The sequence below is a fragment of the Vanacampus margaritifer genome, chromosome 18 (genome assembly GCF_051991255.1).
Source record: "Vanacampus margaritifer isolate UIUO_Vmar chromosome 18, RoL_Vmar_1.0, whole genome shotgun sequence".
NCBI classification, from domain to species: Eukaryota; Metazoa; Chordata; class Actinopteri; order Syngnathiformes; family Syngnathidae; genus Vanacampus; species Vanacampus margaritifer.
Window position 1 is genome coordinate 8,954,142 of NC_135449.1, and position 20,342 is coordinate 8,974,483.

Genomic DNA, 20,342 nt, shown 5'->3' on the forward strand with positions numbered 1-20,342 from the left:
CAAACGATGCTAAGGGTTTTATGTTTGGGTTAGGGCAGAGGTGGGCAATCTCGGTCCTCGAGGGCCGGAGTCCTGCAGGTTTTGTAGGTTTCTCACTTCCAACACAAGCTGATTCCAATCAACAGGATCGTTCTCAGGCTTATGCAGAGCTTGCTGATGAGCTGATCATATATCAGCTGTGTTGGAGAAGGGCAACACGCAAAACCTGCAGGACTGCGGCCCTCGATGCCCACCTCTGGGTTAGGGTTTCAAGTTAGGGTTTAGCTAGGGTTAGTTTCAAGTTTTGGATTGCGCCTTCAAGACAAGATTGTGGTCTCAAAGGCATAATGTCTCAATTAGGGATTCAAATGATGGTTTCAAGTTATCGTAAAGTTTCAGGTTTGAGTTAGGGTTAAGGTGTCAAAGTAGTATTTAAAAATGGGGTTGGGGTTTCAAATTGGGCTTGAAGAAAATATAGGGTCTCAAGTGAGGGGTTTGAATTATGGTTTGAGTTTCAAATCGGCTCGTCAAGCTAGGGTTCAAGCCTGGGTTAGGATTTCAAAATAGGGTTTTAAATTAGGGCTTCAAATGGGGTTAAATTAGGATTTCAAGTTAGCATTACAAAGGGTTTCAGGTTTGGGTCAAATTTGGGTTTCAAGCAAGTGTTTAAGTTAGGGCTTTGAATGATGGTTTGAAGTTTGAGTTAAGGTTTCAAATTGTGGTGTCAACTTAGGTTTACAAGACAGGGCTAATGTTTAAAGTCGGGCTTTCAAATTAATGTATACAGGTACGCTTTCAAGCCAGGGTTAGAGTTTGAAGATAGGGCTTCAAGTTGAGGTTTTCAAATGCGGGTATCCATTTGGGCTTTTAAGCCAAAGTTAGGGGGTTCAGATTTCGGTTAGTGCTTAAAGCCAGATTTCAGTTAAGGTTTCAAACCAGTCTTACGGACTACAAATGAAGTGGAGTTCAGACTGACAATGTGAAGTGTTGTTGTTCCTCACCAAGTGATGAGGCCTGCGGTGACGGCCGACCAGGTGACGCAGCACGATGTCGGCTTCTTGCTGTCCTCGCCGCCGTCGTCGTCATCAATGCGGCGGCAGCAAAGGCAGCTCAGGTAGATGGCCAGACACAGCAGGTTGACACCCAGCACCGTCGCCGCCACGCAGCCCAGAAACAGCAGAGACTGAACAAGACCAAAAAAAAAAAAAAAAAACTGGTTTATCATTCAAATCAAAATATGAAGTCAGGATTAACGTTTGAAATTAGGCATGGTTGGTTTCAAGATTGCCTTGGGGTTTAAATTAAAAATATTAAGTTCAGGTTTTAAGACAGGGTTAGGGCTTCAGCTTTAGGTATGGTTTCAAATAGGGCTATTAAAGTTTGGATTAGGGCTTTAAATTGGGGTTAGTGTTTCGGGTTTGGGTTGTGGTTTCAATTTTGGGGATCAAACTCTAGGTTATCAAGGTAAGGTTTCAGCTAAGTTTAAGGTGTGAAACTAGAGTTTAAAGTTGGAGTTGTGGTTTCAAATTGGGGTTTCAAAGCAATGTATTCAACATGTGGGCTAGAGTTTTATATCAGGGTATGTGTTTCAAGACAGGGCTCCAAATGAAAAACTGATGGGTCAAAAGTAATCAAATTTTGGTCAAAAACTGGACCAACTCGCTACCTGGGCCAATTAGACCCAACTTCATGGGTTGTTCTGTACAAAACAACACCATTTTTTGTATGAACAACCCCGAAATTGGGTTTAATTTTTTTTTTTTAAACACACACACAGTTGGGTCAAACTGACCCAAGTAATGGGTTGGTCCATTTTTCTTTTTTAAATACCAAAACAGTTTTTTTTTCTGACCGAGCAGTTTTTAAAATGTTTCAGGCGTGGGTTAATGTGTCAAGTCGGGATCAGGGTTTCAAAGTAAGGGCCAGGATTTCAAGTTAAGGTTAGTATTTCAAACTGAGGTATAAAAGGTAGGATTTCAAACAACACACCACACACTCAACACTCCAATAACCCAAAGTGGGTGAAAAAGGGACCAACCCACATTTTTGGGTTATTCATTTAACCCCAAAAGTTGGAACAAATGAATAACCCACAAAACAACTCAATTTTGGAGGTTGTGTTGTCCATTTTTTTTTTTTTACATATATTGGGTTATTCTTTTATTGGAATGTTTTTTAGAGTGCAGGTTAAGAGTTTTCAATTTAGAGTTTAATGCTAGGTTTAGGAGGATTTCAAATTAGGGTTTCCAGTCTGGATAAGGATTCAGGTGTGGGTTACGGTGTCAAGTCGGGATAAGTGTTTCAAGTTAGGGTTTCAAATAAGAGGATAAAGTCAGGATTACAGTTTCAGGTTTGGTTTATGGTTTCAAGATAAATTGGGCTGTTCAAACGCTCTCTGCAAGTGTCTGTTTTAAAAGAATCAGTAAAAAGAGAACTAATCTGGTGTTTCCTAGTATTTGTTTCCGCCAGATATCTTGGGTGTGAGTTACAGTAATGATCAGTGAGGAAGACAGCGAGCCGTGATCATCTCCACATCTGAGGGGGCTCGCAGAAACAAGGCCAACTGCTTACTAGGGGGCTCTCATCTTCTCTGCCAGCCTCCCTCGCCTCCAGCTGGCGAGCAGACACCTCCTTGCGCTGCTCTTCATCTCCACTCTTCCTACAAACCCCCACCGCCACCCTCCTCTTCCTCTCGGTCCCACCTTCTGTGAAAGATGGGACGAAAATAGATCGTCCAATGCGAGCAGATGGGTTGCCCCCCAACACCCGCCCCCCCTTCCTTCCATTTCCTTTCTAGTGCGCCTAACATCTTTTGCTTGCCGAGCCATATGTTCCCATGGTGAGTGTCATGCATCCTGCAAGAGCAGAGCAGGATTAAAACCCAAAATAGTGAGAATCTGATGGATTACGAGAGGGGAAAAAAAAGATGGGCCTGGTCCGTTTGACACCGTAAAAGAGCAAAAGATGGAACCGTGGACGCTCGTTTTCGCTCCATCTGTCCCATTTCACGGCTATGATGGCGACCCGCTCGACTTTCATCATAAAACAGGCGCACAAATGAGAGGAAATTACATGCCCTTCGTGTTATATTGCGGGTCAAATTGACCTGTAAAAACCTTTTGTGCAAAAAAATTTGAATAAAACCTTACGCTGGTCTTATTTCCATTCTTTTCTTTAATTCATTCATTCAAATTTACATTTTAATAAGTATGGGGCGGGTCATACTGACCCATTAAATAAAATACAGCATGGTTTCAATTTAGGATATTAAATTGGGGTTTAAAGCCTGGGTTTGAGTTCTGGTTTTCATGTTGTTGATGTTTCATTCATGTATATTAACTCTTTCACTGCCACTGACGTTAAAAGACGTCAAGTAAAAACCTACGGAGGGCCGCCAATGACGTTAAAAGACGTCATCCAATTTTTTTATTTTTATTTTTATTTTTTTAAACGGGTGGAGGAAAGCCTTCCCCAGCTGTGTTGAAAGTTTCAAGCAGGTCTAGTGAGCCTAATGACTATTTTTGGCCCCTAGATGGCAGCAATGACTCTCTTTTGATAAGATTGGGTAGGCGTCAGCAGAAGACGCGAGGCGGGGCTAGAGTGTTGAGGGGGACAATGGCTGAAGAAGCCATAATGGCGACCGGTTTGCAAGCAGCTCACGGTCGAGCCGTTTTTTTCAAAGACGAAAAGCATCGACCAACGCTATAAAGAGCACATTGATGACGACGATGATCATCATCGATGATGATGATGGTGACTCCGAGGTTGACGGCGAAGTTGGAAGCGTTGACGCGGCCGCTATGACGACGTCATAAAAGGTTCACGGACTAGCGATGCCAACACCGGAAAACGCGGAGCACAACCGAGCACGCTCAGCGCGACGTTCAATCGGACGACAAAGAGTGCCCCGAGTCCAATGCATATTCATCGGAGGAGTGGGTACAGTCTGCTACTTGCTATTCCCCGGAAAAAAAGGCCGTCAAGAAAGTGTAACGTCTGCACGCGAAACGGACAATCGAAGTGAAACGTATCTGTTGTGCAAATCCTGCTGCGTCTCCTTGCACGCAGGGCAGTGTTACAAAAAGAAAAACTGTATTTGAAACATCCACATAATTGTAAGTAGTACCACAGTTTCACACATTTGTAAATAGTTTGCGAAATTGTTTTGTCAAATTGTTACACTGTTGAATGGAAATAAACGTATTTTGCAAACTAAAAACACTTTTTCATTGTTGGTGAAAGCGTTTTACAGAAGTAAAGCACTATTTAGGTGTTTGTGGCATCATTCATGGACAAAAAGAAGTGTACAATTCACTAGAGTGCATGAAATAACATCGTTTCACAAAAAGCTCTTTTTCTCCGTTTTTTGTTTCAAAACAGAGAATTTCGGTGAAAGTAACCATTTTCTATTGTTGATTACTGAAGAACGGAATAAGGTAGAAACAAACTTTTTTTTCTGATGAAAGATGAGAGTCTTTCATTTGGTAGTATGTGTGTTTCCATAGTCCAAACACAACATTTTCTGTGGACCTTGAAAGATCAGTCAAAATGCTTAAATCGGCTGGCACTGGTGACATCCCGTTTCTGAAAACGTCTGGCAGTAAAAGAGTTAAGAACATTACCAGAACTGCGTTTTTTTTTTCATCTACGCAATATTGCTAAAATACGGTTCTGTTGATTATTATGCTGACTCTTTTTGGCCTGTTTAACTGCCGCTTCACCCAGCCCAGTTGCTGTAAAAGGGGTACGTGGCAATGTGCAAAGTGGGGTTGTTAACGTGGCGTATTCTTCAAATTAGGGTTAAGCTATGACTTCAAGTCTGGGTAAGGATTCCAAATTAGAGTTTTAACCAAGGTTATGGCATCAAACTAGGCTTTCCAAAACAAGGTTAAGGGTCTGCAAAGTTGGAGTTTCAAGTTTCAAGATTTGGATTCAAGGTTACAGTCATAACTTTGGATTTAAGGTTTCAGAATTGGGTTACAAATTTCAAAGTTAGGGTTTTGGTTTGAATTTTGGTTTGATGGTAGGCTTTCAGGCCGGGGTTAGGGTTTTATGTTTTTTTTGCATGTTTGTGGTCACGAAGAGGCATAAAGTGGTCATAAACTGCACTCGCTTTATTTGTCCCATGCAAACATGCATCGGGGTCACATCGACCCATGAAAGAAAAACACAAGAGCAGGCCGAAGCAAATGTAGGACGGTAAAAATGAGAACTCCGGGTTAGGTTAAACACTGGGCGCATCGCCATGGTAACACGCAGCTCGCCGAGTGCAAAGGGAAACCATCAGCGTCTATTTGAATGGAGCAGCATGTGACGAGCCCGCTTCAATGGCCGTCTTGTGATTCCCCGCAGCCAAGGCGATGCGGAGAAAGGAGGGAATGCGGCGGGACGGGAAGGAAGGGAAGGAATAGAGCTGATCCGAGCTGTCAAAAGAATAGTTGATGTCCTCTTTGTTGTTGTCCGGGAGAAGAAAAAACAACACACGCTCTATTTTTGCGGAACAATTCCCAAGTTGCCGATGTTGGGAACAGTCCGCGCCTTTGCACTTTCTCCGTGATGGTCTCCTCGGCAGAAATCATCGCTTGTAAATTATGTAGCAGCAATGCAAGGGGAAGGAAAGGATGCGAATGCAGAAACACGCACGGCCTAACCGCCGTCCTGCTTGCAGCACTTACTTCACGCACAAACCGACCTTCCGTTAACTTTAAAAACACCTTGCATATTTTAACAGCATACATTCCGTTCTTTGGAAGCATAATTATCTTAAAATAAAGATATCTGTGCAAGAAAAACACTTATCTTCATATTTTCTTCCGAAAAGAAACAAATTATTTATTTATTGAACTTTAATTTCCCTCATTTTAGCCCAATTACCATCCTACCACTAGTTTGCCGCCTAAACGGGCTGCCGTACAATTCAAAATGGCAAGTTAACAGGAAGAAAGTTCCAGTTGGAATAATTGTAACACACATTTAAAGATATTTCTAGCAGCAGATTGCACAATAATACCACTAAATCCATCCTCAGGCCCAACTAGTTTTCTGCTTAACGGGCTGCCACAGGAAGTGAAAGAGGATGCAAACAAAGTTTAATGCAGGAGTATTTTAACTGCAGGCATTTTCCAAACACATTGAAAGACAACATTTAGTGACAGGGGGCACAATAATCCTCTACTCTAACTTGTTTGCTGCCTAAACGGGCATGAGCATCCCCTGAATCAGTTCTCTAAAAAACATGATTAGCGATTTTTTTTAAAACATGTTTAAAGACAACATTTTTAGCAACAGGTAGCACAATAATTCTCGAACTTAATTTAATTGCTGCCTAAACGGGCTGTCACATGCCCTGAAACAGGAAGTAAAACATTTTTGTTAACATCATAGAAGTTTTTTTTTTTATGTTGAAAGACCTCTCTAGCAGTTAAGTGTTGAAACAACGCCTCGAAAAATTATCTTATGCTTTACTAGTTTCCTGCCTAAACGGACTGCAGTGAGAATTGAAACAGGAAATTAAAATAAAGTAATGCAGAATAATTTAGACTTTTTAGGCTTTTTTGTTGAAAGACAACATCTCGAGGAACAATAACCTCCTGACAGCTAGTTTGTTGCCTAAACGGGATGCCTCATGAATTGAGACAGGAAGTCAAAACGTAGAACATTTAATGCAGGATCAATTAGACATTTTTAAACACATTTAAAGACAAAATCTCTTGCAACCTACCTCAACTTCTTTGCTGCAAAAACGGGTTGCCGCATGAATTATCTTTCGTCGTGGTGCCGGTGCGAGTATTTTGTGCGATTTCTGCGTGAAAAGAGACTACGACTGACAATCAGTGCATTGTCAGCTGGCTGCAATTTAACACGTGAGAATTGTAAAGAAACAAGGCTGACAAACGCATTATCTCCGTGTGAAATTACAGAGTTGAGTTATAGGTCTGTGTGTGTGTGTGTGTGTGTGTGTGTGTGCGTGTGTGTGTGTGTGTGTGTGTGTAGGCGTTAACATCAGGAGGAAGTGATGAAGGCCGTAGCCAAAATGTCCCCGAGGGTTTTGAGCGCATAATAACAGTCATCAGAGAGATGATAAATGCCAAATGGACCAGTGTGCATTCTTGGATGGCATATCAAATAATGGCAGGTAATAATATTAAAGAAAAAAATCTTAAAAAAAAAAAAAAAAAAGATAGCTATAGTTGAAAAAAAAATCATTTAAATGTTCTTTTTAAATATCAATAAAATATATAAAAAATAAATTAAAAAATATTCTTAAAAAAAGATATTTAGTTTTTTTAAATAATCCATACATTTCCAATCAATTTCCTTCAAATCATCAGTCCCGACTAGTTTGCTACCTAAATGGGCGGCCAATACATTGAAATATGAAACAAATATAAACACGTACATATTGTAATCCATGGCTAAAATGTATGGCCTGATGCCTGTTAAAATCAATTCTTGCCACATAAGCGCTGATTATAATTAATAATTACAGTGATACAGACACACTCCATCTGCTATGCTACTTAAGTCGCCTGCAAGTGCAATAACACCAGTGATAAATGTGTGATGGCAAGAAGAGCAACACAGCAGGTGTGGACAGTGACATTCCCTCTATGTGACAGGAGCTAAACGGGTGGCGGTTCATGGAACAAGCAAGGCTGTGGAATTCTCTCCTACATTTTTTTTCAAAGGGAAAATTCAGAAATTCCATTCTGTGTAATTGTAAGATTTGACAGTTGGCTGTCCTAAAAGTGTCAGACATGCCCTTTTAGGCAACATATAGTGACAGGCAACCCAATGACTCCCTGAAATGTTTTTAGTGTTTCAAAGTAGGATTTCAAGCCAGAGTTAGGGTGTTAAGGCTTCAACTTTCAAGCCAGAGTTATGGTTTCAAAGTAGTTTCAAGCCACGGTTACACTAAAAACACTGGGTTGTTTTCCCGACCCACTTGCTGGGTACATTTTAAGCAGACTGGGTTACTTTTATCCAAGATTGGGTCAATTATTTGACGCGGCAGTTTGGGTTGAAGATTGGATTTGGAGTGATTATGATGGGCCTGGGCCAAATCCTCTACCCAATGTTATGGGTATTAATAGCCCAGCATTGGCTCAGTCCCTTTTTGACCCAATACTGGGTTAGCCAGATTACTCAATTTGGGTTAGTTTTTCCCCAGCAGTTTTAAGAGTGTAGGGTTTCAAACTAGGGTTAATATTTAAAGTCATGGTTGGAGTTCTTTTTTTTTTCATGGTTAGACTTCAATGTAGAGTTTCAAGCCAGGGTTCGAGATTCAAATTAGGGTTTAAGGCCAGGGTTCGAGTTTCAAATTAGGGTTTCAGGCAAGGGTTAGGGTTTCAACTAAGTCAAGTGTTTCCAACTTGGCTTTGGGTTTTAAATTAGATTTTTAAGACAGGATATCTGGCATTTGAATTAGGGTTTTGATTGAACCAGGGTTACTGTTTCAATTCAGTAAGGTTTCAAGCCTGGGTTATTAATGTTTCAATAGAGCTTCCAACAAGGGTTATGTTTCCAGGGGTCTTTATAATCAGAGTAGTTTTACTACTTAAGACGTCGCCTATAGATTTCATTAAGTTTTTATTTCAATGTCCATGATTTCCTCAGGGATAAACCTTATTTCCCATGGTCATGTGGACATGTTGCAGTTATCTTGTCTCTAAAGTGCAGTATGACATCATCACTTCCTACAAGGCACCAGAGACATAAACCTCCCAGTACAAGTGAGCGACAAATGCACTCTAACTGCCATCATTAACTCCCACACCCCCGCCCTTCCTCCAATCATCAGTCCCACCCCTCGTCATCCTCTGCGACGCTTTGCTCGATGCCTCGGGGAAGAGGGACGGTACGGGGGTCTTTTTTTCCGGCACAGTGCGCTCGGCTGGGCCTCGTTCGCAGCTGGGATGCCATTAAGTCCCAGTGAAGCAGGCACGCTCGAGTAAGCGGGAGGAAGGAAGTACAAGCAAGGACTTGAAGCGGAATTTAACAATTCGGAGTTCCTTTTTTCGGGAAAGACACTCTTTCTAGTATGGTTGCGGTATATCCCGGGACCCATATGCAAACCCTGTGACCCATGGGGGTCATGTGGGGTCCTCAACAAAAGGACAAGGGAGAAAAAAACCCCAACCCCCATCACTCGAGCGGACCTTTTTGTTGGTTTTGCCTCAGGAGGTCGAAGGGTTGCGTGTTGTTTTGCTCCTCTAAGTCACCACAGACAATGATGGTGACAAGAGTGTCTGCTTGAGTTAGGGCTGATCCACGAAAATCCAATTTCCAATATAAACCTATTTGAAAAAAATTAATTAATTCCTATTAATCATCCAATACTAATCAGTGTAGTGACGGTGTCACTGTGACTGATAAACACTGCTTCCGCTGCTAAAAACAAAGCCGCTTCCTGATGCTAAACATTAAATCGCTACTTGGAATAGGGAGTGCGAGCATACCCTTGGCTGATGAGCCACATGCTGCTTCACCAGGTCTCAAAACAAGATGTTGTTTATGCCTTTCATTACTCTCCCCACCTTTTGTAAACTATCATGATTACTTCCTTTTTCATTCTAAATCATAAATGCATGAGCTGTTTTCTTTGCATAATCTTGCTGGCTAAGTAGCTAGCTAGCCAACAAAGTAAACCGCTAACTAACTAACTAGCTGGCTAACTGTAAAAAAAATAATAATAATCAAGAATGACCATCCTTTATGCCTTTAGACGAAGGTCTGTTATACAAGTATATGTATGTATGTAGCCTATATGTAATATACATATATAAGTATATATATATGTATATATACAGACGGATTATGCATTAGCGGCGACGCTACACTGATAAAAACGTATTGTTGGGAAGTCCAAACTTGACTAAATGGTCAGATGAGGTCCAACCTGACGTCTTTTTTCCGACCAACCCCCCCCCCCCCCCCCCCCCCACAACATACTGTGTCCCGAGGAATTCAGCCCACGCAGCAACTTCGCCGCCACTGGCATCCCCATGATCATGTGACCTTTCGCCATGTTTTCTCTTTAATTGAATTGCGGATGCTCATTAAATAAAACAAAAAACAATAACGCCGACAAGACGGTCACATGGCGCACTACCTTAACGATTATACAATATGTTACATTGTGCATTGTACCAGTTGGGGCAAAATATTAGGTACAACAAATCCTTAAGACCAGTGAAGTCTTGTCTTTAGGGGAAGGGTTTCAAAGTAGGGTTTTAAGCAAGGGTACTGGTTTCAATTAGGGGTAAGGTTTTTATGCCAGGGTTGGGGTTTCAAATCAGAATTTGGGTTTAAAGTACAGTTTCAAGCCAGGGTAAGGGTATCATACTATAGGGTTGAAATTTGGGTTTTGAAAGTATGGTTTGGGGTTCACAAGCAGGGTTTCAAGCCAGGGTTAGGGTTTCAAAGTAGGATTTTAAGACAGCTTTTGGGTTTCAAACTATAGTTCCAAGCTAAGGTTATCATTTTAAAGTTGGGTTTTAAGATTGGTTTAGGGTTTCCAAAACAAATGTTTGGGTTCAAGTGACTTTTAACATTTACAAGTACGGTTTCAAGTCAGGTTTACAGTTTTAACATACTGTAGACAGGTCTGGATTCAATATCAAAATAGGGTTTTGAGCCAGGTGAGTTACCTCAGACACTTATGCTATTAATCACTTTACATTATTTTATTTTCAAACAAATCAAAAATATTAGAAACCGCATTCTAATATGCACAGGTGTACCTAATGTAGTGTCCGGTGGGTGCCAGGCTGTCCCTATTAAAAGTGGTTGTAGATGTTCTACTGGTACTCTGCACTAACCTGCTGGTAGTTCTCGTCGTCGGGTTTGAAGCTGTTGTCCACGGGCTGCAATCTCAGGTTGACGTGCGGGAAACTGTGCAGCCAGTAAATCCACCACGGTGCGATGTAATCCACGCGTGAGGAAGACATCCCTGCCCGGACGGAGATGAAACCAAAATAAAGCACCAACAAAAGTTCAAAGCACCTCCTCAGTCCTGTCTCATGCGAGACAAAGGCGGTGATGAAAACATGCTCCGTGCGTGGTGGAGACGCGCACTCCTCCTCCACGCGACACCGAATCACACACAGGACAATGTTCTGATCCGTTTGGATCCCACACTTGTTCGGGAATGACGAGGAATCACGAGGAAGGAATGAGGGAGCTGCCGGTGTATCCCGTGTATGTTTGGACCCTCGGCGCGCGTCCATGAACCAGCGGGAGCGCGCATCATAGCCATGCGTTAACGCGAGACACGTGATGCTACCGAGGGGGTCTTCGTAGACCAGAAAAGAAGTCGTTTGAAGCATTTTACGTTCATTTGGGCACATTGTTGTAAGTTTACTTTGCTGCTATCTGCCGGCCAACTGCAGAAACGACACGTCAATTTGTTACTGTTCAAACAAGCTGTTTGGTGGAATTGCGCTGCTGCCATCTGGTGGCCATGAGAGGAAAGGTCAGCTAAATCCCACTAAGATCTCAACGTGGAAAAATAATATTTTTTAATAGCAGAACATAATTTGCAGTTGGATATAATACAAAACACGTCAGGTTTCAGGTTAGACCGTTTGTTTATTGTGTGACTAAATTTTTACTCCATGTATGACATCGGCAATGGCTGTCCTTATGTGCTCTATATAAATAAAGTTGAGTTGAATGACATTTATACATTTCCTGTATCCATCCCAGCTGAATGAGAGTATTAATATATCTTATCACAATAATACAAAATTACATCAGCACCCACTGTGAACAGACGCACATACAAGTAACTTCACTTTTCCAATTTTTATTAAAATTTTCTGTACATCACAAATTTACTTGAGCTCCTTGACAGACAAACCTGCAGAGAGAGAGAGAGAGAGAGAATATGTTAGAACAATTAATTCAAATTCAGTCAAAATAGTGACTCCGTTGCATTATATTTGTGTCAGTGTCATAAACATTAGTTTTGTGCTCATTCACTAACCAGGAGGAAGTGATTGCTTGAGCTTCTCGGCCTTCTCCTTGTCAGTGATGACCAGCGTGTACAGATATCTGCTGCAGCGGACCTTGAACTTCACATTGTCCTTGTTCTTCTTGATTTTCACGGCTGCAAAAATGTTCACATCAAACCTGTGCGACTTTTAACGCCAGTGGAACAGTGGGCTTGAGTCAAAACATACATTTGGCATCCTTCCTCCTGGCCGTCAGCAGGAAGTCTTTGATTTCTTCAATCTTGCGAGGCTACAAACAAAAACAAAACATTAAGACGACAACAATGATTTTCATTTTCAAAGAATATGATGGGAAGTTATGGATGTTAGTGGACCGGTGGAACTGGGCTTTCTGTGACAGACCGAAAGTCAGCACTTGGTCCATCATTACTTTGGCAAGTGTGTAAATGCATCACGGGCACAGTAGCCTGAGATGCTTGGACGCCTTGCTGTTCAATGTTAACACTCAACTCAGGTGGTGAACCTCTCAAGATGATGCACAGAACAGTGTAATTATTGGTAGTGGTGGAAGTTACCAACTAATGGTACCTGCTAGTTACTTAAGGTCCAATACGTGATAAACTTGACAGTTTGCAAAAAAATATATTTTACAGGACATTTACATTTTCAGCTAATAGCAATTGATACTTTCAAAGACTAGGACACACCAGCATGCTCCCACTTTTGGTACATTAGAGTTTTTTAGGCTTTAATTGTACATATTCTGTAATTTTCACGCCTGTAACGTAAAATCACGTTAACGTAGCGTCGACTCCACCAGACACGACGCCATGCTAATGCTAACAACCTGAGCTCGCTGTTAGCTTTGTTTTACCGCTGCAGCGCGACTCATATTTTCTCTGTAAAATACGTTGCTCGTTCATGCACAACACTATCAGCTAATACGAGTTAACAAATGAGTTTGTGACATTATGGGTTCCTTACCATGGCGCCGTGTCAGCGGACTGGACGCTGAGGAAGAGCAAACAAGACACGACGTCAAGACAATCGGCTATAACAGAGCATACATATGCTTCGTGTAAGAAAGGGATTGGACAAAATGTGCCTAAGGATGGGTGTAAATATACAATACCGAAATGAGCATGTAATGTGTTTGTGTTTTAAAGGATGGCTGACGATTACAAATGGATGTCAGTGTTATAATACCGTCCTCACCCGAAATAGCAAAAAGAAGATGAAAAAGAGGCGGTACTTCCGGTGTAGCAAGTTTATATAGTGCAGTACGGCGAGCGCGCAGGGACAAAATTTAATTAGCAGATTTTCGCGTTACGGAAAAGCGGCAGCCTACATTAAAAAAATCACCTACATCAAGTTTGGGACATTAATTGGCCAATTCTGTTGATTAAAAGGATGTAACTTACATCGCCTCTTTGTATGTTCCTCTTCACTAATGCACAACTAGGATTTGTGCATAGATTTTTTAGCTTAAACCAGCGTCATGTGTCGTGTGCATGTTTGGCTTTTCCTTTCAAATAAACTCGGCCGTCTTTGTCAATAATTTACATCAGGAGCGGTCCTCTTGAGCCGAGCACACGCGCTTGTTAAACTTTGAGTGACAGGATCTGCCCGTTTCTATGGAGACAACACGATTTTACGAAGATGGCTGGAGGAGAGTGGTCCCCCACCATCACCACCACCACTACCACCATCATCCCTTTAGCCAAGATCTCCCCTATAGGAGCTCAATAAATAGTGCCTGGACTTCAATTAGTCTTAAAAAGAAAACATGTAAAAGTATCATGTCAATCATTAAAAAATAGAAACAAGTGAGTCAGAAGGTAGAAAACCACATCAGAAGTATTTTATCAAATATTGCCATGTTTTGTAAAAGGTTGCAGTTGTGCTTTTTGACACTAGAGAGCGGTATTATACTGCAAGTGTAGCCGGTGGGCTCAAATGAGGCTCTCTCATCAGTCGCACGCTGGCTCTAACAAAAATACTTGCTTTGAAGCATGGGTATTGCAGTAGTGGCGGACTTATACCATTAGGCAAAACTAGGTCCCATAAATTCCTCATATACTAATGGTCAATACAGTCTTTACTTATTTGCGCACTTTAATTATGTTTTTGATTAAAATTGTTTCGCTAAAATGCCAGCAGAATGCTTTAGGTATCGTATGTGTCTTCCTTTTTTTATTTATTTATTTAAGTTTTCGCTAATAATAATAATAATAATAATAATAATAATAATAATAATAGTAATAATAATAATAATAATAATAATAATAATAATAATAATAATAATAATAATAATAATAATAATAATACATTTTATTTGTATAGCGCTTTTCAGAAGACTCAAAGACACTTTACAAAAATAAAACTGAACTATGGACTATATACCACGTAGGAGGCGGGACTTCCGACTTCCAGGTTTTCATCCATCAACTTTGTTTCGGTTTCCGGTTTGCGACGTATGGGCCGCGTCCCAGTACTTGCGCTTCCGCCTTTGTGCCCCTCAGTTGCGCGTTCCCGTCGACGGGTGCGAGGCTGCGAGTGTGTAGTGTCTGTCTCAGTGTCCGACGCATTTCAGATAGCCGAGACGCCCTCCTGCCGATGAGCGGGAGCGCGCGGTTGGGGGGAAGCAGGGGTGGGGGTGCGAGTGTTGGAACGCGGCCAAACGGCGCTGATGTGGAAAACCCGGAAGTCCGTGGCATTTACCCCATGGTTTTCACTGAGCAGAAAGGGTTTGAAATATGTGCAGTATTTTATTTTATTTTATTTTATTTTATTTTATTTTATTTTATTTTATTTTATTTTATTTTATTTTATTTTATTTAAATGACCTGTTGCTTTGTGTGTTGTCTTCTCATTCCAAAGGGCCCCATGTCTAGATTTACCTGGTGCCCCAAATTTTTTAAATCTGCCCCATAGGGTCAGATTACAAATCAGGGTTTTAAGCAAGGGTTATGAGTTCAAACAAAGGTATCCAGTCAAGAGCAGAGTCAGAATTCAAGCCTGGGTTAGGGTTTCAAACTAAGGTTTAAGAGCCTGGGAAAGTCTTGATTAAGATATCAAACGAGGGATATGGTTTCAAATTATTATTTCAAGTCAGGGTTAAATGTTTATTCTGATCATTGACAAATTGGGCCACACAAGGCAAGATAACTGCATTTGTAGAGCACAATTCTTACACAAAGCAATTCGGTGTGCTTTCAACCACATACAATAGCAATAATGCACATAAAATAATTCCATAAAACGTGAAAATAACATACATTAAAAATGAGAAGTGTAAATGAAAAACGTTCATATGTCATGTGCGCGGCTAAATAGGACTTGTTTTCACAATGGATTTGGATGCACTAAAAATGCAATTCAGTCCTAGCAGACATCGATTGGGGGCGCTGTGGATCCACAAAATGGAACTTTGCAAGCCATGGCTGGTTTGAGTGTTATTTTTTTAACAAACATCTGATGACTGGATGAGTCTACCACTGCAGCCAACAATAATAATAATAATGATGATTATGACTTCTCCACAATGACAAAGTTCACTTGCGGTTCTTCAGCAGACATTTTTAGTTCTAATTTTGTTAATGCAGATTAAGATGGATGGCCAACTAGCTCAATACCACATTTGGATAAAAAAAAAATGAAACAAACACGCTCATATGCACCTGTCAAGGGAAAATAAGATTACTTGTGATTTCCTGTCGTTTCGTCAATAATTTAACCTCTCAGTGATGACAGCACAAAGTAAATCAGAATATCGCTCACGTCTGACCGAAACCTCATAAATCACAATTTGGCAAATTAAATATTTTTTTCTAAAATCTCTAGTTTTGGTCTGTCCACGCATGCGGGTTTCATTTTTACGAATTATTGAACAATCTAAAGTGTTGAAAATGGTGTGCTCTCTTTGATGACGCATGTTGTTTTTGAGGTCTCCTGAAAAGTAACAATTTTGGAAATACAAGGTTTTGGCCCGACGCCAAAGATATGTTTGTGGTTAGCTGGAGAGTTTGTAACTTGAATTTTAAACGATAGTTACTCTTTTCTTTTCAAGCAATCTGTCATTTGGTTGTCAGCAAGTTTTTCACAAATCAGTTTGCTCGCATCTTTCATTTGTACATCACTTGTAAATCATCTCATTACTTTGTAACTCACTTTTCTTGAGTGTTTTATTTTTTGCAAACTGGTAAGTTTGGAAGTCACACTTTTTTCTTTTTTTTTAGCATCTCATGGTTTTAAGTAGATGGAGTGTTTGAAACTGTATCTGGCTAACTACTGTGTTGGCGTCTCGTGTTGTTTTAGCTAACGCTAGTTGGAGAGTTTGTTACGCTCATTTTATCATCTCATGTATTTTTTCCCAGCTTGCCAGACAGTTTGTCACTCATGTTTTTCAAATGAAATCACGTTTTCTAGCTCGCCAGCATTTGTAACTCATGTTTTTATCTAATTTGTTGTGGTCTCCTGTTTCGTTTTTGCTGGCTTAAAAGTTTGTAACTTGAGTTTCAAGTAGTGATGGACAAATTAAGCTTCATGAAGCACTTGTGATATTTTTTCCTCCTCTAGTTGGCATTCTTGGTTTAAAGATGCAGTGGAAATGTAATCAATTTCCATTGCGCTGGCCTTTATATTTAAATCAAGAGCACCATCTAAGAGCAGTTAAAAAATATTGCCAGTGCTTCATGAAGCTTCATGAAGCTTCATTGTCCCATCGCTAGTTTCAAGCTAACTAGTTTGTTGGCATCGTGTTTTTATAGCTAAGTCAAGTAGCATTTTAGAATCTCACTTTTTATTTATTTATTATTCCCTTGTTAGAGAGTTCATGTTTTTAGTTTGTTAGCATCTCTCGTTTAAGGGAGTTATTAGTTTGTTAGCATAACATGCTTTTAGCTGGAGCATTAGCATGTTTCTCATACAAATGTAAGGCGTGACGAGTTAGCGACTCCATAAAATGATCAACTCCATAAGCAAGATTGAAAATAGACTTTCCGTCTCATCGTTCCAACAGGCCCTGCAGCCACATTGGCGCTTAATAAGGGTATTTAAAGAATTTATCTCACTCTGTGATATCACCCGTTGCCCTAAGAATTCATATTAACATCTTTTGCTTTTGCGTTGTCGCCTAATTACTGGCGACAAAGAGCAGCTGGAAGGTACGCGGGTATTAGGGGGGGAGTAATGATCCAAGTGAAACGAAAACAGCAAGTGAGATATTGAAACTGTTGCGATAATGAATAAGCCATCAGCCCGATAGAATTAAATCTCTTGGACACACAAATTGTGACAAGGCAGCGGTGGGTTTTAGCCTTTTTTTGGTAGCATGCTGTCAATGAAATTAGAGACTTTGGTAGGTTTGATATTTGCATTGTATTTGATGAAATACAAACTCTGAAATGTTCACAAGCAAAGAACACAATTTTTTTTTTTTACTGTTAATACGGGGTGTTAAAAAAATAGATTCTGCAATATATCGCGATATTACAGCGCACAATTCTGGTATCGATTCAATATGCAGCCGAATCGATTTTCAAAGATCAATTTTTGATGGAAATATTCAACATTCATGGAAGAATGTTATATTAATGGAACATTGAGCCTTCAAATTTGATTCCAATGCTGTTCAAACATGAAACTGATTCCAACCTGATTGTTAAATATAGTGGTTCACAGTTATAAGCCTGAAGTACATTTTAAAATTTTTCATACAAATCTTAGTTTACTGATTAGTATTTTCTAAATTTGAGTAAAAAAAAAAAAATCACAATAATTGACTTATAGATTCGTATCGGGATCGAATCGAATCGTGACCTAAGAATTGTGATATGGATCGAATCGCAAGCTACCAGACAATTCACACCCCCTTCTGTCAATTATATAGATCACCTATTTTGTTAACTTGGCACAGCAACAACAAAATTCTCTGCACACAAAATTGGTTCTCTCTTTTATTAGCTTGCATAGTGCTCAAACCGAGAAGAGAAAACAAATCACTGGATAGAGCTTTGCTGAAAGCTAAATTCTGATAAGACAATCAGGACTGAACTGACAACATGCCCTGGAGGTGAGCAAAACAAAACAACATAAAAAAAGCAAAATGATCCAAGTGTAACTGAAAAAAAAACGACATCATGTTTTTTAGTATCATAAAGTTGTTTGTTTTTGTTGTTGTTGTTTTTTTACAGGAAGACTTTATTACTTCCCACCATGGTAGCTAAGTAGCATAAGAATATGCCGAATTTTCTGTTCAAATGTCGCAGTAATAGAATTGTATTTATCTATTTCACAATCTCTGGCCACTATCACTGACACGGCAAAACGGACGTTTTGTAAGGTGTCCATTGCTGTGACCCCCAGCGTGACGCGACTAAAGAGTCAAGAGGCTGAAGTAACCGCGGATGTCGGACGTAGCATTATAATTGCCCCTCAACCGCGCGGTGTCCAACCCGATCTAAGTCTCTTCTCAGAGCTGCTGTGACAGGTGCGCGGCTTCTCCATGAATTATGGAACACCCCCGTGGGGCAAATGGTGGTCCAAAAACGCGGTGAAGGGCCCGGCAGCCTTCATCCGTGTGACACCCTTCGTTCCATACAAATTCAAGTGACAGCGTGCTGTCCTTTGTTAGCTTGCTGCCAAGGTCGAAGTTTTCAAATTCAAAAAGCACGTTGAGAATCCATCGTCAACAAACTCCGCCGTCATCGCTAGTGAGTGCTCGCTAAAGAAAATAACCTCTTGAGGCTCACCATTTGTTTATTTACATGGCTTGGAGTTCATTTTTCACCCTACAAAAATCATTCTGGATTAAAAAATACTGCTCCTAAATATATGGGCCCTCTGGTCAATTTAAAAATATAAAAATATCTGAAAAGTTAGACTACAAGGAGGGAAATAGTTGGTATGACATTAAAATTAATGTCATGTGTGTCCTTCCTCATCTCAGAAATGATCGATCTCATTGACTAGCCAAGTATCGATCTGGGTTTTTATCAGAGGAAAACCTCAAACACAGATTACGGCAGATTATTCCGGGAGTATTAAGGGTTATACTTTGACAGAATCTACAATGTGATCCTTGTCTCCTATGGGGAGAAAGTTGCCTCAAAATTATTCACACAAATACATTTTTGATTTTCACCTGTTTTTGAGATCAACAAATACATCCGTGATTTTCACTTTTTTCAGATCTGACCTTCCATTATATGTTTATTTTACACAGGTCGGGAAACAAAATGTGACTTTAGTTTGTTTCCTTTTTTGTATTTTCTTCTACTGTTAAATTTTTCTTCTTCTACGTCATTAAAGCAGCAGCGTCCAAAGTAGAAGAAGAGTGTTTTTCAAGCCAAGGCAAAAGAAGCTCGAGGGAAACCAATTAAGGTCGCATTTTGTTTCCTGACTTGTGTAAAACAAACACATGATAGAGGATCAGATAACAGCGTGTTTTCCGTTTTTCAATTTCCAATTTTAAACGAGAAACCGGAGATGTCTCGTTCCTCTTTCTGTGCTTTTCTTATACAGTAGGTCCAGTTAGAGCATTTCCATAATGGTGTTCTGTCCAGGTCCACTTTTGTATGTCCTATCTAACTCAGATTTTTTTTTAATTGTGTGTGTTTTTGCACTCCCAATGCCTGTGCACACCCTGGCGCACCCACCATTTGTCTTTTTTAGTCTCAGGCTGAATAGCTCCTTAGTCCATGTCCTCTGTTACATTTTTTATTTTATTTTTTTTTACAATTTACTGTCTCTGATATGCCAATTTTGTGGGATCTCCGAAAAAAAAGGTAAGATAACAAAATGCATGGAAGGATCACTCCGACTCAAAGTGAAGTTTGGTTACACGTGTTGCCGTGGTTGGGCGTGCAGGCTTGGGAGGTGATTAAAAAGCCATTAGCGCAATGACTCTGGCAGGTAATTCACCAGGCAGTCATCAGAAACCCAGTTAGCGTCCAGGAGAGGCTGCCTGAAAAGAAATGATGGAGGAAGATATTATATAAAATTGCTTGTGTGGGGGGGGGGGGGGGGGGGCACCTGCTAAATCACTGTCATTCCCCAAGATTTCATTTCGCATTGTCTCACCTGGCAGGGAATGTGACGACAAACTTGTACGTTCAATTAAGTCCGTCTATGTTCAGAACATGAACAGAATAACACAAAAGCACGAGGAGGGAGAAAGGACTTCTTCTTTGAGCCGTGACCATCGTGTGCTTATTGCGTTGACACAATGTGATTTTCTAACGTGTATTTGTACTCTACATTGACCAGCGCTCCGCTTCTGTTCTAATCTATTTCCATTCACGCCTTATTTGCTTCCATCTTTCATTCCGAGCTCCATTATCTTCGAAAATTGCCTCCCGCTGTTTGACAATATGAGGCCGCCAGACAAAACGTACAGCACTCGTCGCA

At 40.5% G+C, this 20,342-nt stretch overlaps 2 protein-coding genes across 7 annotated transcripts in view; both read right to left on the reverse strand.

Moving 5' to 3' along the window:
- The window catches only part of ttyh2 (tweety family member 2), a 31,000-nt gene extending 19,732 nt beyond the window's left edge, over positions 1-11,268 (reverse strand). For 2 of the 4 annotated variants that reach the window (XM_077551158.1, XM_077551159.1), the window contains exons 1-2: positions 10,800-11,267; positions 981-1,162 (exon numbers count right to left, since the gene is read on the reverse strand). In XM_077551158.1, coding sequence (XP_077407284.1) covers positions 981-1,162; positions 10,800-11,207 — 590 coding nt within the window. In that variant the 5' untranslated portion in view covers positions 11,208-11,267. Of the gene's footprint in view, positions 1-980; positions 1,163-10,799 lie in introns of all 4 variants that reach the window. The other 2 variants (XM_077551157.1, XM_077551160.1) reach the window with 2 other exon arrangements.
- Positions 11,269-11,769: 501 nt separating this feature from the next.
- rpl38 (ribosomal protein L38) lies at positions 11,770-13,201 on the reverse strand. 3 transcript variants are annotated; one of them, XM_077550772.1, is made up of 5 exons: positions 13,149-13,201; positions 12,918-12,944; positions 12,162-12,222; positions 11,966-12,088; positions 11,770-11,839 (listed from the first exon to the last, which is right to left on the reverse strand). In XM_077550772.1, the coding sequence occupies exons 2-5, from the start codon at positions 12,918-12,920 to the stop codon at positions 11,814-11,816; spliced, it is 213 nt and encodes a 70-aa protein (XP_077406898.1). In that variant the 5' UTR covers positions 12,921-12,944; positions 13,149-13,201; the 3' UTR covers positions 11,770-11,813. The 3 variants fall into 3 exon arrangements, with proteins under 3 accessions (XP_077406898.1, XP_077406896.1, XP_077406895.1); XM_077550770.1 differs by having other exon boundaries at positions 12,918-12,984; positions 13,149-13,167; XM_077550769.1 differs by lacking the exon at positions 13,149-13,201 and having other exon boundaries at positions 12,918-13,142.
- Between the last annotated feature and the right edge of the window lie 7,141 nt (positions 13,202-20,342).

What these genes read in the sequence shown, in the direction of transcription:
- rpl38 (XM_077550772.1), bottom strand. An exon ending in CAGGAGGAAGGATGCCAAAT is followed by an intron (nt 12,089 to 12,161) that starts GTATGTTTTGAC and finishes ACATTTTTGCAG; the next exon opens with CCGTGAAAATCAAGAAGAAC. An exon ending in CAAGCAATCACTTCCTCCTG is followed by an intron (nt 11,840 to 11,965) that starts GTTAGTGAATGA and finishes CTCTCTCTGCAG; the next exon opens with GTTTGTCTGTCAAGGAGCTC.